The sequence below is a fragment of the Metopolophium dirhodum genome, chromosome 3 (genome assembly GCF_019925205.1).
Source record: "Metopolophium dirhodum isolate CAU chromosome 3, ASM1992520v1, whole genome shotgun sequence".
NCBI lineage: Eukaryota > Metazoa > Arthropoda > Insecta > Hemiptera > Aphididae > Metopolophium > Metopolophium dirhodum.
The window spans coordinates 33,264,035-33,281,934 of NC_083562.1; the positions used below are offsets into that span (position 1 = coordinate 33,264,035).

A 17,900-nucleotide genomic window follows, 5' to 3' on the forward strand; every position below is an offset into this window, starting at 1 on the left:
AATAATTTCCCAATATTCGTGATTTTGACGAATTATATCAACATTCCTACTTCAAACGCTCATAACTAATTATTGTGAATTCACGCACAAAATTTGTTTTTAATAACACAAATATGAATTAACAACTTATGATGAACATTGTATTACATTTTTAAGGGTTTTGACAAAGCAAATTTATTTTATCGATAATAATAGAATAAAAAACTTCTCAACATAAGCTATTTATAAGAAATAGCTAAAAATGAATAAAAAATTATATAATGCATAATGGACCAGAAAATGGTCATATAAACATTTGGAGAAATTTACATTATTTTCTTAATTTATTTTGGTTGTTTTTTTCTACATTACTGATAACTACTGGAAACTTTTAACTTGTGATCCCAAAGTACCAACTAGATGTTAATTGATTGGAAGCAAAGTAGCTCTTATTTGAAATATAAGGCAAATATTGCATAGTGGAGTTTATTTAATGTAATATATAATTAATAACCTCCCTTTTTACCACGATCTAAAAATCGTTAAAAATCTTTTTTTATTTCTTTAAAAATTCAAAAAAAAACCATTTTGTAGTTATTTATTAATAATAAAGAGAAAAACCATTTTGAATGAATGAAAGCAACTTCAATTTTAAAAAATACATCATAATATTGTTAAATTGTATGATTTTTAAATTTTTATACTTTGATAACTAATGTAGTAATGCTTATATCCAATAAGTAATACAGATCACACTACTCATTTAAATTGTAGGTCATTTTTTATTTGTTTTGTGATATTGTTCAATATATCCATCATAAAACGCTATGCACACGTTAATTATAAATAAATTCAGTTTTATGGTAGGTAACGAAATTATAGTTATAATTAAAATATGTGAGATATTCCCAGCGAATCGTTAATTTCGTTACAAATACCATGGGCCCAAACAAAATATTTGCGTCTAGCAGTTCTTGGTGGATATATTGAACAATATTATTAAACAAAAAAATAATATTTCATACAATTTTAACGAGTAGTGTGTTCTTTATTACTTGTCATGTTGGATTAGCATTAATTATCAAAATGTGAAAATTATTATTATACAATATTATGCTATATTTTTGAAAATAGAAGTTGCTACCATTCATTCAAAATTCATAAAATTTCAAAATTTTTTTTTTCAATAAAAGATTTTATTATTCGATTTTTTTTAGATAGTGGGAAAGGGGAGTGTTTTTGTTATACATCACATTAAAAAAAAAACTGCACTACAATACTGTTTATGTGTGCATTATATTTCGAATTAGAGCTACTGACTTTCCAATTAATTAACAAATTGTATACTCAAACATAGAAACACACTTTGGACTTTACATCAGTAGCGTAGTCAGGGGAGTGCTGGGGGGGGGGGACTTCAGCCAACATTACCATTACATTTTAAAAAAATTAAAAGATTATTTGTATGGTCTATGCAAATTACTGCTAATACAAATTTGTATATCCGTACAGGAACCAAAACCTAAAATAAATCCTCGTCATCAGTATACTAAACTTATGGGAGACCCTAGTTAAACCTAGCTATGTATAAACACATTATCAGCCCCTCCCACTAAAATAAAAATCTTGGCTTCGCCACTGGTTTATATAATATTTTAATTATTAGATTATACTAAATCTGCTAGTGATTGTTTCAATCAGTTATTGGATTCTCCATCACATGTTAAGCTTAATATATATATACATACATTTTTATACTAGAAACAGCATTTATGAATGTTTTTCATCATGGGCGGATACTACGTACATAATTGATAATGATAAACATATTAAATTAAGTAAAACTGTATAACAGTTAATAAAAACATTATTTGGTACCACATAATAGCATCAATCAAGCTGAGGTGAGAAGTCAAATTTAAAACGATCAAAATTTAGGATCAATATCGTTATAGTCATCATTCATCATTATTGACAAAAAAACATTTAGCCTAGATCGAAGGTTATATTCATCAAGAAAGTTCATATTGGATTGATATTTTTTAGTGTTTGGATAAACAAGATTATACAAATATTACAATATTTGTAGCCAAGATGCATTTCGAAACTAATAAAATACCCTACTGGTAAATAGAAACTCAATATTTCTAAGGTCATATATTTTTTGTTTTCTCCCCTTCGTAATCGATGACCTAGTTAAAATTTACGTTAATACTAGAGTAGCTAGGAACGGCCAACAGGCACGATTAACCCTTATTACCAGCATTTATTTCAATAAAATAACAAATATAATAGTATATACTATATATGATTATTGTTAATATATAAATATTAAATATTGCATAACACATAAATTGAACAACATACCAATTATATTAGCAAATACATGTTTATCTAATTATTGGGGAAAAAATATTTAAATTTGTTAACTCGGCTAAATTGCAGATTATATTATAAAATATATTATATTATTACTTTTATATAAATATATAATAAATAATATACAACTTATCTATTTTGAGCTGGGAAAGATGCACTTTCCAATATTCACGCATTATTTTAAAGGGGACCGGCCGCGTCAGGGTAATCAGGACGCTCAACCAGACGATTGTATACTCTCCCGAATTTAATGACCTGTAAAATCTCCCGGGTCTACTCCAGTACTACCTGATGGGAACATGTAATCTCTCCCGGGTCTACTTCGATACTATAGGTACGAAATTGTATTTAAAAAAAATAAATTGTATAATAGTAAAAATCAATGCATTTTGCTGCTGAGAGCTGTAATATTAAAATATAATACTAAACATTCAAATTTAATTTTTATGATAGTGCGAACATACTTATACACATTTCAAAAAACTTAAGGTTTGTTTTACTTATTTTATTTTTGTTTATTGTAACTTTGAATTTTTATGTACACTTCAATTTGAAAATCTGTTAGGGCGATAAATTGATGAGTACTAGAGGTCTACTATCTAAAAAAATAGCCGGTTCATAGTGTAGCAATAATATTTAAAACAGTGGTTCTCAACGGGGGCGATATCGTCCCCCAGTGGGCGGTGAAGTGTCACCAAGGGGCAGTGAACTAGTTTTGGGTGATAGAGGGGCGGCAAGCGTGTTCACGCAAAAACGCTGTACATGGTGCGACCTAAAAATAATACATACCTACTTGATAATTCATTTAATAACTATATAATAACTTATCTTTGATTGTTGACAAAAAATAAATGAAGAAATTTAAATTTTAAATGTTAAATTTTCCTAACTATCAACTCCTTTTCTATCTTTCTCCACATACTCTTAATTATAGTATTGTCACATAGGAGGGGGGCGTTAAAAAATTGATTGCCACTCAAGAGGGCGGTAATTTTAAAAAGGTTGAGAAACACTGATTTAAAACAATTTGGGAGAGTTTACACATTTCCTTCAGGTAAACATAATGTTGAACCGGGAGAGTTTACATATTTTGTTCATATACTGACCTCAGTGGCGGATTTAAGGAGGGACAGAGGGCTTCGACATTGACCTAGCATCTAGGTTAGTAAATTGGGCCGTTTTTAAATATTTGTGTCGTAAAACTTGAAAAAAAACCAACAACTAAAAAAAAATTCTAGATCCGTCATTGATTGACACTGTAGAGTTTACCATACAATCGAGAATTTACCTCGGCCGCTCAACCACATGTTATGGTCCGGCAGAACGTAGAATCGACAGGAACTGGGTTAAATGCGTTATTGTGATATCTACAATAATTATAAAAACTAACGCAATTTATTTTAATGTGTTATAACCACCCCAAAAAAAACTCAGTGTGACAAAGTCTATATTTTATAGTTAGGGGTCGCCGTAATATATTACATTTTATTTATTATTATAATAACGCACTGAGTAATTTATTTATAGCAAATGTAGGTAAGTACACAGAATTATTATTATTATTAGTTATTCTGTGGTAAGTACAGTATTATTTTTTCTATTGACCCGTCTGGTGTCTTCCGTGTATTAGTGTATTACAATATTATTATGGTAAGTTCGGATTCCAGTCCAGATTATGTAATACAAAATATTTGATACTCATTTTAAATATGATTAATAAGTTTGACATTTATAAAAAAAGTCTAAAAAACGGGTAAGTGGAAGTCGCTCTGCTGTACACTACGTTACAAGTGGGTGATTGTAATGGATGGTATTAAATTTGAATTCGATGATATAATATTATTGTATGTGAAAAACGATAAAGAGCGGAGACGGTTTGTCAGCCTAGGATATTTTATATTTAATTTATATTATTATTATTAATACGGTAGCCAGTTAAGTTAACTACATATTTCAGCACATTTTACTTTACCATTAATTAAAAAAATATGATAATTATAATTTGGTGTAAGTTTGAACATTTTTCTTTTCATTAAATTTTTCATTATTTTTTTGTACAGAAGTTATGTATTAGATGTTACTAGTAGACCGTAGTCACGTTTCCAACTTCGGCATATTATGTAATAATAGTATTAAAAATTCGTAATATTACTTACTTAGTAGTAATAACAAAAACTGTGATAATCATAAATAATAATTAATAACGATAGTGATAATACACCAACTATATTATTGTAAGCCGGTAAGTGGTTTGTGTTTAATTAACAAATGGTCTATAACTAAAAAAAATTAATAATTAAAAATTGATACAGAAAATTTTTTTAAATGAAAATATAGGTACAGCTCTAGAATCTATAGCTATGGAATACGTGTTATAAATCTCATACGTTTCCAAGAATGTAAACTGTTGTTATTTGTTATGGTAGATTGGTATAAGTTATAGATCACCTATGTTGAATGTCAGTTGTTTATATAGTTGTAACCATGAGTCTAAATATTATTATTATTACTGTTAATCATTATACCAACCTATCTGTGTGTTGTTTAATCTAAATACTCGGCGTGGATTCACATTTCCTAATAACAAAAAACATAGTTTATACTTTTATAGGTAAAACTAAAACGATGTATATTGTTCTTTGACGAGTTTTTGGTTATATAATTAAGTTAAAGGATTGCATTTTATATATTTTTGATATGCCATTTCATCATATCAAGTTTTTTATCTATAAGTGCATAAAATCGTTCTCCTTTTAAGTAAGATCAACCAAATTTAATAATTGTTTTATCTAACAGGCCGCATTTAACTCTGTTTTTAAATATTTTAATCTCAAACTTTATAACTTATGGCTTGTAATTATGTCTTCAAAAATTATACAATTTTAAGCTTTTTTTTACAAATTATAGGTATCGTTATTTGAAATAAAATAAAAATCAGAGTTCAATACGGCCAGTAGAAAGTCTTCTTATTTCAGACAAAAAAATTGTTATTAAGATCCGACAATTGTATAAGGTCTGAGAATTATTTCTGTTAATTCATTTTTCTTAATATAATACACCGTATTAACTCCCGCATCCCTAAATAGGTATCGGGCAGTATAATAGATTATATATAGTGGAAAAGTACTATTTATAGCTATAGCTGGTGGCAACTAAAATTTAAAATATAATTTACAGATTTTATAAAATTACAGAAAATGTTAAAAACCGGCACCCGGGCCTTAATACCATACAGATAAAGGTATACCTACCTCGTATTTGTATAAACACATAAGTGTAATTTACTAATTTAAATGCACAATATTTATTTTTATTTTTTTTGTTTTTATTTTTAACTATTTATTTACAATTGTTTCGGTTTATCATTTTGTATTTGTAATTAAACATTTTAATTGTCACAGCAATTTTAAGCCAACCCACATGACCCAACAGCATGTTGTTGCGAAGCCAACTCAATTCAATAATCTGCGCAAATAATTCCTACCTTACAAAAATCAATTCATGAAATCATTTTGATTCATAGTCGACACTCGTTAAAATTACTACTTAACGTTATGTTTACTGTCGGTAATTAGACAATTTTCAGAATACTATCACTATGCCTGTACAGTGTACTTGTATTCTAAATTTAAGAAAATGGGTAATATTTAATAAATAAGATTTACATAATACATTAATGTATACCCTCGTGACTTTATGTGGTAACAAATTATAGAATATATCTGAAGCTAATGACCTTTATGTCGAGACGTAAATTATTTAATTTAAAAATAGTAATAGATATTTATTTAATAGCTTAATTAAGCTATTTAGTTTTACTCTCTAGATATGCATATTATTATTTATTAAACGATACATTATTTTCTTTAATTTGCAGCTAAAAACAAAGTTGTAAAGCATTTGGTTTATATTTTATTGTATACATATATAATATCATAAGGTTAATTATTATTAAATACAGTCGAATTCACTTAAATGTCAATGAATTCATGAACTTTGAAGGATCAAAGTATTTTATTAATTATTACTTTGTTAAATATATAATGGTACCATATATGGTGGTACCAGCGCCCAGGAATGACTGCTACCAAGAATATACATGTATTAAGGGGATTCGATACAGTGATTTTCTGTTTTTGTCTAACACACACGCGACAAAGGATTTTAGACTGGTTTTTTGCCAAACATACCAATTGATTTAATGAATCGATAAGAACTCTAAAAACAGATTTGAATTTGTCGTCAAGTCAATTTGAAATCGACTTTCCCACATTTTTGATTTTTTGATTTTAACTTCTCCAAAAATTAAAATGCGACAATTTTTAAATACTCTTTTCTAATATGACATTTTTAGGAATTTTGGGATAATATCTAACATGTGGAAAAGTCGATTTCAAGGAAACTTGACAACAAATTCAAATCTGTTTTCAGAATTCTTATCGCTTCACTAGTTCAATTGGAATGTTTGGAAAAAAACACGTCTAAAATACTATGTTGCGCATGTGTTAGATAAAAACAGAAAATCAGGGGGCTGCAGCCGATGAAAAAAAGTGACTTTTAGACCAATAAGCTAGACAAAACTGGAAGAATTTGGTTTGACAGATTTTAATTTTGAAAACAGATTATGATTGATCAACAAGTTTATTAGGGAATGATCGAGGCGATTTTGAATATTATTTTTTTCAGCTGTGATATCCAAGAATAAAAATATCGAAAAAATATCATATTTTTGTATTTATATTATTCATTATGACACTAACAATAATTGGAATATTCAAAATCGCCTCGATCATTCTCTAGTAAACATGTTGATCAATCATAATCCGTTTTCAAAATTAAAATCTGTCAAACCAAATTCTTCCAGTTTTGTCTAGCTTATTGGTCTAAAAGTCATTTTTTCATTGACAGAAGCCCCTTCCAGCCCCATTAAGGTTTATTATATGATACGGAATTTAAATATATTGAAAAACATTATAACAAACAAAATTAACGTTTAGATTGGTCAAATCTACATTAGTTTTGACTTTTGACAAAACCGGCTGCAGCCCCCTTAAGGTTAGCCCACTTCCATGGTTATATAAAAATCTGATACTATAGTTATGTCTGAGGATAAATATCTATATTTGGACTAATAATCAAAATTAAAAAATACATTATTGATTATTAATGTCATACAAATTATGTCTAACCTAACAATTTATTTTTCGAATTATGTTTTTAGAACTTTTGTATATTAACGAGTTAAAAATTATGGTACCATCAGAGTTTGTTGTTCGGGCTAGTCTACTACTTGTCAAACTATAAGTTAGGTTACCGTTATAATATTAGCTTAGGTCTAGACGACTAGACTCTAGTAGTCTAGTTTAATCTAGAAACTCACTCAATCCCCCGTATCATACTTTAACTGACAAGGTTGGGTCTTATGTTGTTTTGCGTATACGAAAAATAAAAGGAAAACCGGGACATTAAAAACGACATTTATACTTCAATTTTCAAAACTAAGTCCGGGCAACAAATTCTGAATGCATCGTCGATCTTAACTTGTTCAAATATGTAGGTAAGTTACAAAAAAAATCAAAATTCGTGATATGCGTGGTAAATGTAGCGCATATTCGTAAAAAACGGAAATTTACGAACATCAGAAGATTACAAGAATGAAGAAAGCAAGAAAAAATGTTGTAACATCGTTCTTAAATAGTTAATATATAGGTTCTTAAATTAGGTTAAGTTAATTAAAAATAATCGACAAAAAAAGGCCACCAGGTAAATAAATGTTGTTCCCAAATTATTGAAGTTAAGTCTATGTTAAACAAAAATGTAATTTGTAGAACAAGACTCAAGGTTAGCAGACCCTGATCCTAAGAAAAGTGTAGTCTGAAAAGCTCATATAAATGTAACCAATGCGTGGTATGATTCCCCATTTTTTCCTTCAATAATGAATTTATTCAAATTCAGATTTTTGGAATTTTCAAATACACTCAAAGATCATGTTTTCAAATTCTTGAATTTTTTTGTACTACTTAAGGAGTGTCCTGTGGCGATCCAAACTTCTGTATTTTAAATGAGAATCCCCCTTTTTTACTGTAAATTATTTAGTGGATAATTTTGATGTATCTAATTCCAAATTTGAATGTGAAGTTTCTTAGTTTTTAAAATGTTTATATTAGGGAGAAACGGAGAATATTCCTAATAGATGGTTTTCCATAAATATAAAATAGACCTAAGATTTGATTTTTTTCGTAATATTTAATAATATTACCTTTACCTCCTTGGGCTATTTTTACAAATAATTAATATTATAGACTACAATTTTCAAATCACCATAGCCCCCATAATATCTTATAAATCCATTACTATGGAACTTTTATCCTTAGATACTATAGTACGAGGCATTGACACATACTTTTTGTAGTATATCGTTGTAATGCGTAATTTACAATAAATAATATAGCTGAGGGAGAAGTAATGCTATCAGTTTCCCCCTTAGTTCGCCATAACACTTGAAAAAAAAATTATATAATAATACTTATAGAATATAAAAATGTTATTTAAAACTATTAAATACCAGATGAGTAAATGATAACGTTCAACATTTTTAAAACAATGTGTTGCTGAAGACTTATAAACAACTTTTCTACTAGCCTAAATACAGAAATTGTAATGTGTAGGGACACAAAAAGTAAAAACAATTTTAAAACTGTTTGTTGATTAAATGCGTGTTTTCTTATAACTACCTATCAAAATTAATATTCCCTACAAACTTCAATTTTAATTATTTTACAAATATGAACCAAATGTTGGCCACCGATGGGTGTTAATTAAATAATAGGTAAATACAAGGGTAAATAAGAGCAAGTACCAATTATTATTTCCAAATTATTATTGTGAATAACAATACCTGATTGCTAATTAAGTAACACTATGGCATTATTAAAATTTGTAAGTAGGTACCTACTATAACAGGGATGGCAAACCTTTTGAACACTGCGTGCCCAAAATTACCTTTTTTTTTTTTTTAGAGCGTGCCATGAAAAAAATTATATTTTGTTATATTATAAATTTTTACCTATTACCTATAATACTATATATTATATATTATACAATAGTAAAAATTTTTGCGTGCCCACAAAATCTTTTCGCGTGCCATGGATTAGCCATCCCTGTACTATAATATATGAGTGCAAAAATGTACTATTATAAATTTAAAATGTACCTAGATAGTTGCTTTCATTTTATTTGGTTTTCTAACAGATTAGTTAAATTATTACATCTATTAACTATTAATACTATTATATTATAAAATATAATTGGAGGATGCTTTGGGTTAAAATCAAATCAATAACCACAATTTCAGCATTTCAGGTTAGGTAGTTTACCTATTCATCAGATAAGCATGTTGGCTACAGTAATATCATCTTCGACATGCACTCAAAAGTATAGACTATACTAAAATAAACCTAAAATAAAATAAACCAAAGAAATTTCAGTTAAAAAATTGAATAGATAAACTAACAATGATAGCTAATACTTCTGAACATTATACAAATTATCTACGAGTTAGAACGAAGGTAATATACCCCCAGCATTCAAAATTTTCCTCCTTGATGGCTTGACATTCTCTACCTTGGAAACTTATCATTGTGTACTCTGTTTTCTCATCGTTTATATTCAGTCCTACCTTCCCTGCCATCGTCATGAGTTTCCTACACACTCGTTTTACCACTTCTTTAGTGTCTCCAAATATTGCTATATCATCCGCATAAGCTAAGATATTTATGTTTGAGTTTCTCAATGCTTTTTCGTTGTTATTATTTATATCTCTAATAACTTTTTCTAATATTAGGTTAAACAATATTGGTAACAGTGCATCTCCTCATCTAAAGCCCGTATTAACTTTAGCTGGGCCTGACACTTCAAATGCTACCTTTATATTAATTTCCGTATTTTTCAAGTTGGCCTCAATTTATTTTATTAGTTTGTTAGGGAAATTGAATTCTTTTAACTTGTTAAAAATGCTTTGTCTGTGGACAAAATTATAGGCTTTTTGTAATCCATAAATAATATACACTTTTTTTGAATTCCCACGATTTTTTCAAAATCTGACTTGAAAATTTGATCTGTTGTTGGCCAGTTGTGTCTGAAACCACTTTGGTAATTTTCCAGAATCTCTTCAGCTATTGGCTTAATCCCGTCTAATGTGGAATAGGAAAATACTTTAAAGGCCACGTTTAGCAAGGCTATTCCTCTAAAATTATTACTATTGACACAAATAGGGGGCAGTGGCGTTAAATTCTATTGTCTTGGCTTAACTGCCGCGGCGAAATGTGTCCTGCAGCAATTCACCGCCACCGCTGTAGTGTGTGGGGACCTTTATAAATACTGATAATTGTAATAATTATTATATTAACATTATAACCACACTACAAGACTAAATTAATAATCAAATCAATCTTACCTCCCATTATCAAAGTCACCTCAAACTACGATACACACATTACAGTTTTCAGTATTTTGTATATAAATTTACTTACCTACTCACACATATAACAATATAACAACATAATATTTTATTATTTTACTGCAGTCAATTGAACAACTTTATATATATTTAATCTATGACTAAATTACACATGCACAAAATACAGTCTGTAGACAATATTTTGTACATTATTGGATCAACCCCCCTCCCCCAATCAAACACAACTGGAGGCCAATAAAACATTTAAAACTGTTTTGATTCTAATAAATTAAATTAAATAATTAAATAATAAATGTATATGTAGGCCCTAGACCTATTTAAGTTATGTAGATAAAATGTATGGAACTTTTTAGTTTTTTGTCATAGGAAGGTGATCAACATTTAGGATGTTTAGCAGAATTTTAAATATCTATATAAAAAAGCATAAGTTTAAATAGCTTCTTAATAAAAATAATTATTTAATTGGTTTTAATTTGCTAGAATTGGGTACCTACCTAATGTTATTGTAGTAAAAACTGAAAAAAAATATAAATTATAGACACAGATATATTATTTATTTAAATACCTAGTTGAATGTAAATAAATTATATATTTATAATAGGTACATTATTTATTGATAAAAAGTTTAAAATTAGTTTAATACCCCCGTTAATACCTAAATAAAAGTTTAGAGTATCAAGCAAATATAATGGGTACTTACATGGCTATATACCTACTTAACTAATATACCTATGCTGAAAAAGCTAATGACGCTTATCTATTTTTCACATAAACCTGAGCATAAAACATAGTTATTATCGAGATTATTATGAAGAATAGAGTAGGTACCTATTGAAATTTTACTAAAATATGCTCAGATACAGATTCAGGTTAAATTATGGACATTCCAACAATATTTTTAAGTGATATCATAATATAAAAGGTATATTTTAAATTAACTCAACTTAACTTATTTTAACAATTCAACCAAGTTATGCATAGCTATATCTTAAATAATAACCTTGTGTTTTTACAAAATAAAACATTTTAAACATGCTAGTAACCATGTTACTTTCATAAATCACCTGATAAATCATGTATCAACCTAATAACTGCTAATAACTATATATTTCATATTATATAACACCAATAATACATCAATAATATTCTAGTTATATCTCAGCATTTTAGGGTGAAATAATATAATATGGATTTAAAAATCATTAAAAGAACATTGTGCTGCCATTACCAAAAGACCAACTGGCTACTACTACACACATGAATATCCTTGTATAGATATATATAGTTTTCGGGAAATTGGGCAATATTTAAGTTGTATTGCACTCGATAACGTATAACGCGACATTTACCTATGATTTACTATTTCGAGTTGTAGTTCACGTTAGATAATGAATAATAATAATCTCGACGATAATATTAGTAACAAGTATACACTTACAGTCCAAGTGTTTCTTTTTCGGTCCGATCAGCTCTTCGGTGGTGGCCTTGCACACGGATTTGGCCAGACCTTGTCCAGCTAAACTGTGTCGGGCAGCCAGCAGTCTATCTTGTATTGTTTGACCGGCCATCGCAGACGATTTTTCGCGTATGAGCGGTGAGCGGTTTTCGTTTCTACTTCTCTCTCCGGTCGTTTAGCACTGCCAGGCGGACTATATACCTGGGCGGTTTTAACGAGCGTAATGGAGAAAAAATCTACCTGTTCAAACGCCCGGAAACGAATTCGCGAACGATTTTGCACGTAGACGATTTTTTTCCTCCACCGTTACGCGCGGTTAAAGGGGAGACTCGAAATCCTAGCTAACGTCGTCTGTGGTGGACTGCACTGCCGTCTCAGTCTGCTAGCCAGTAGCCTGTCGCCGACGTTCCTGATAATAATAATAATGACAGCGATGAAAAAACACACACGCACACGCACACGAACTACTTATCACGGTTCAATAAGACCGTCGTCGGATTTGTTTGGCCGGTAGATCGCAGCCGCCTCGTCATCTGTGGACGAGATCGCATATAATTTTGCGGTGGTGGTGGCGATCGTCGGGGACCGTCGTCTTCGTACGGCGCAAACGGACGAACAATAATTTCCCCTGTTTCCCACAAACGGACGTGTACAAAAGGACGGAAAGCGAAAAGTTTTATTTGAGGAGGTATCGATACGAGATTTCGCGACTTACGTCCCAGTGTCTCACTAGTCACTGGCCACTGTAGTCTGCGACTGTTCGGCGGCGCGGCGGGGTTTAACTTTTAACACTTTCGCACCCGTTCGCAGGAGCAAAAATAATATTTCAGAACCTTCTGCGCGTGCGCACACGAGGTCATGGTCGAGTTTTCCCCACCCCCGATTCAACATCACTGTTATCACTCATCTCCCGCCTGACTGATAACAAAAATCGCTTCCGACTTCCGAGTTCCGAATTTCCGATAGATCGACTTCAGACTACCTAGTTCAGTACTTCACGTAATCACGTTAGTAAATTTCTTCAACTGGTTGCTAATATTTATTGGTATTTTTGAGTTTCGGACAAAAATTATTGTGTTATAGTAAAATAGTCAAATAGTCAATAGAAGATTTACTGACATAATCTCGAGGTAGACGATTTAAATAGAAAACTTCATAACGATGGTTCGAACAGCTATTTTGTCTAGATCCAATTATCGACTGTGTAAGCGATATGTAGCGGAAGAGGTAACTAAATGTTTTTTTTCTTTTATTTATAAAAAATGAATCAATTGTATAAAATCATTGTTTGAAAAAATGTACATTTAGAATACCTAATTAATATTTAGATAAAAGTATGTTCCAAATCTATTTAATCTATTTATTAAGCAATAGAAATAACATAACACTAAATTATCTACCTACAATCTACATGGTCTGTATTATTTAATATTTATTTTAATTTTGTAATTATCTATATCAACGGAAATCTACTGCCCAATTCAGATTTAACCAATATGTTTTTGACCAAAAAAAGCCGTGCCCGGTTAAGTAAAAAGTTTCAAAAATAATATCAACTTTTAATTGTTAAAATTATTGTAAAAATAATAATTTGTTAAAATACTAATTTAATGGATTTTTAAAAAATGTGATAGTTCTTATGAGTTAGATAGATATTTTGGTTACTAAAATGTTGATTTTAAAATGTTTCAGGTTGCCTGTGCAATTAATAAAAATTCAGCAGATGTAGTAAATGATTTCGTTGCTAATCTAAAAATAGGAAAAGGAAATTCTATGAATGATATTGGTTTGCACATGCCTCTTAATATTCTTCAAAAACATTTTGGAACAAATTCATTAAAAGATTTTAAAATACCAAGTCATGAAATAACAACTTCTCAATTTAATCCTTACCATGTAATAATACATTTAAATAAATATGATTTTATAAACAACATACTTAAAAACAATATTGGTATAACTCGTCAACATTGTGTGCAGAATTCTAAACCTTGCATCATTGACTTTAGGTAATTGGTAAGTTTAGTTCACCATGTGTATTTAAAATATAATGACTTTTCAATCACTGATCTCTATGTAAAATTAACACACTTTTCAATCATTGCAGTTCTCCAAACATTGCAAAACCATTTCATGTTGGTCATTTACGTTCAACTATTATTGGAAACTTCATTTCTAACTTAAGAAATTTTATTGATGGCCGTGTTGTACGTATTAACTACTTGGGTGACTGGGGACCTCAGTTTGGTTATACTCTACTAGGATTAGAACAAATGAAACCAGATATATCTAAAAACAATATGACAATAGAATCTTTACACAACGCATACATACTAGCCAATCAAATGGCAAAAAATGACTCGAGCATTCATGACAAAGCCAAATCTATATTCAATGATTTAGAATGTGGTAATTCTACTTCTGATATCAATAACCTATGGAATGAATTTAGATCCATCACTATTAATGAATTAGAAGTTATTTATAAGAGACTGGGAATAGTCTTCGATGAATATGATTGGGAATCAAAATATTCAAAAGAGAAAATTCAAGATGTTCTAAAACACCTAAGTAAAATTGGTTTATTAAAACTTAAAGAAGACGGATCTACTGTTGTGCTTTCTAATAATCAAGAAATCACTATTTTAAAAAATGATAATTCTACATTATACCTAACACGAGATATCGCTGCAGCTCTTAGACGCCACAAATATTATGGTTCTGAAGATTTATTTTATGTAGTTGATAATACTCAAAGCAAACATTTTTACTTACTGAAATCCTTAATTGCACAAATTAATTCAAATATAAATGTGCATCACATTCCATTTGGAAGGATACATGGTATGAGCTCAAGGAAAGGCCAGGGAATATCATTAGATCAACTTCTAAATCAGGCAAAATCCACTATGATCCTAAAAAGAAAATATTCTGAAAGTTGGTACATATCTATAATAATTAGGGTTTGAGACTAGCTGCATTTGTTTATTTATACAAATGTATGTTTTCCTGTGATGGTTGTAAAATATTCTAAATAAGATATAAATTAATTTTTTCAATGTTGAAACTAAAAACAAAAATTAACTTTGCATATTTATCCATATTTTATTATATTTTACAAAAAAGCCATTATATACAACATATTTAATCATTTCAACATTATTATTATAATATTAAGGCATATTCATAAACATTTTATTTTATTCCTGTTTTTCCGGTTTTGTTATCTATATATTATAGAGTATTTTTTGTAATTTTAATTGCATGTTTAAAATAATGTTATTGCAATGAGTCTCGAGCCCTAATAATAATGCTTTATTATTATTATTGTTATCATCCCTTATTTATTTTAATTATTTTCAGCTACAAAAATTAATTCAGTGGACGATGATGAAGTAGCCGATGTATTAGGAATATCTGCTATAATAATAAATGATTTAAAACAAAAGCGGAAAAAAGATTACAATTTTTCTTGGGAGTCAGCATTACAGGTATCTATTTTTAATTTTTATTTGAGTCAACTGACCAAGTTTGGTTTAAGTTATGGATTAATTTGTTCAGTATTTAATCAGTTATTTTAAGAATATTGTCAAATGTTAAAATATTTTATAATGTATCATTGATAATAATCATTACACCAAATTAGGAAGTACTGTGTATATCTTATTTATTTATTTTTAGGTAAATGGAGATACTGGCATTAAACTTCAATATACCCATTGCCGTTTAATAAGTTTAGAAGAAGTTAATTGCAATATAACCTTACCAGATGAAGTTATTGCAGAATGCTTTACTGAAACTGTCGCATTGGACTTAATTTTAGAAATATGTCGGTAAGTTATTTTTACCAATATAAATAAGGATCTAATTATTATAATAAGTATTATGTGTAATAACATTTGTCATTTAGTGTCATATTTTCAATATGTCAATCGATTTTTTGATATGATGTAGGTTCTAAAAATAATTACTGATGCTTACAATTTTTGTCAAAAATCTACATAATGTTGAATTTTTTTTTCATTTTTATGACTCAAATTCAAGTTGAGTGCAGCAATTTTAAAATATTCCTATTGTTTTAATTTGTTTGTTTGAGACTTAAAATAAAATCAAAAATGTAGTATATACGATAGTAGATCTCAAGTAAGTCTCATGAAAAACTAAAATCTGCATTTATTAATCTTATGAATTGACATAATAGAATTAATATATTGGATATGAAGTAGACAAAAAAATAGTCAACCACCCTTTCTAATCTCCTTAAATTATTGAAAATTATTACAAATTAAAGTTTATACCATTTTACATCACTGTACATCTAATAAAATTGTATACTAATTAAAATATAATATAAATTTGTTTTTTTCAGATTTGAAGATATATTAACTGAAACTAATCAAGAATTAGAAGCATGTATTTTAGTTAACTATTTATTTCGATTATCCAATTGCATCAACAAAGCCTTAAAAGTTTTAAATGTTAAAAATTCTAGCAGTACCATTGCTCAGCAAAGAATTTTGTTATTTTGCAGAGCTAGAGAGACACTAAGTTCTGGAATGAAAATTTTAGGATTAGTACCATTAAAATGTATGTGATTTCAAATCACCATCATGTAATTTTAACTTATTTTACTTAGTAATTTCTGTTCCACTGTACAAATGTAAAGAATAAAAATAAATAATAGTTTTTCCTTAAACTCTCATTTAATGTTATAACCTACTATAAATATATTACTATAGATTATTATGAATAATCTAAGATATTTCAATCTCCATGGATTGTAGATAACCATAATTATCCACACGAGTTATCTCAGTTAGTAAGATCCAGTAATCTGTTAACAGATTTTAGTTGTATATAATTTTTTTAAAAATGTATTTTTTAATAATTGTGGTTTTTAAATTACAAGTTGCAATCAAGTATTGATGTAATATCTCTTAACAATTTTAATACCTTATTTAGCTTTACTAATGCATTATAAAACTGCCAAACATAAAAATAAAAATTCATATTTTCATAAAATATGTGAGTTAACACACTTTTAACCTGATTAAATAATTAACTACGTTTGAATTTCATCACTCATCTATACTTTTAAAAGTTTTCATGGATATTTAATAGTTTAAAAATGCACATGTGTGTGTCAGCCATCAAGTGTTGTACATTTACACAATTACAACATATTTACTAATGCATATTTTATGGTAAATTGCATTCACCTGTATTTCGAGTGCAAATGCTTTCTAAACCAGACATTAAACAATAAAATAAAATCTTTAAGTACTAAATAATGTATGTCATAATAATATTATACATACCGTATATTGTTAAACATTTCATTGTTGAAAACACTTATTCTTAAGAGGACACACTAGTGAACAAAATATGGTATACAAACATGGTTTTGTAGATAAGGGTGACTAGACTTCATCGGCAGGGGCAGCCTATCTAATAGTGAACTGAAAAAAGCCCTATGCACCCAAATGCCGTATTTTTTTAAGCCCCCCCCCCTCCACAATGAAATATTTATATGATTTTAAAAAAAAGTCTAAATTATCTATTAACAATAATAATCTACAGTAACTTCAGAAATAGTATGGATTACAC

The 17,900-nt window shown here is 28.7% G+C and overlaps 2 protein-coding genes across 9 annotated transcripts in view; one reads left to right on the forward strand and one right to left on the reverse strand.

Annotated features, from left to right (window-relative positions):
- Positions 1–12,924, reverse strand: part of LOC132940196 (phosphatidylinositol-binding clathrin assembly protein LAP) — a 31,372-nt gene extending 18,448 nt beyond the window's left edge. For 7 of the 8 annotated variants that reach the window (XM_061007651.1, XM_061007654.1, XM_061007652.1 and 4 more), the window contains exon 1: positions 12,276–12,924. In XM_061007651.1, coding sequence (XP_060863634.1) covers positions 12,276–12,405 — 130 coding nt within the window. In that variant the 5' untranslated portion in view covers positions 12,406–12,924. The remainder of the gene's footprint in view (positions 1–12,275) is intronic. The other variant, XM_061007650.1, reaches the window with a different exon arrangement.
- A 247-nt stretch (positions 12,925–13,171) lies between these two features.
- Positions 13,172–17,300, forward strand: LOC132940198 (probable arginine--tRNA ligase, mitochondrial). Its single transcript, XM_061007659.1, has 7 exons — positions 13,172–13,300; positions 13,377–13,520; positions 13,986–14,302; positions 14,401–15,230; positions 15,657–15,784; positions 15,975–16,126; positions 16,663–17,300. Exons 2-7 carry the CDS (start codon positions 13,455–13,457, stop codon positions 16,886–16,888), a joined length of 1,719 nt encoding a protein of 572 aa, XP_060863642.1. The 5' UTR covers positions 13,172–13,300; positions 13,377–13,454; the 3' UTR covers positions 16,889–17,300.
- Positions 17,301–17,900: the final 600 nt, after the last annotated feature.

Excerpts from the sequence above, each read along its gene's own strand:
- LOC132940198 (XM_061007659.1), top strand. The coding sequence starts at position 13,455 with ATGGTTCGAACAGCTATTTTGTCTAGATCCAATTATCGACTGTGTAAG. Across the intron at positions 13,521-13,985 it reads AGCGATATGTAGCGGAAGAG|GTTGCCTGTGCAATTAATAA; the intron begins GTAACTAAATGT and ends AAAATGTTTCAG. Across the intron at positions 15,231-15,656 it reads AAAAAGAAAATATTCTGAAA|CTACAAAAATTAATTCAGTG; the intron begins GTTGGTACATAT and ends AATTATTTTCAG.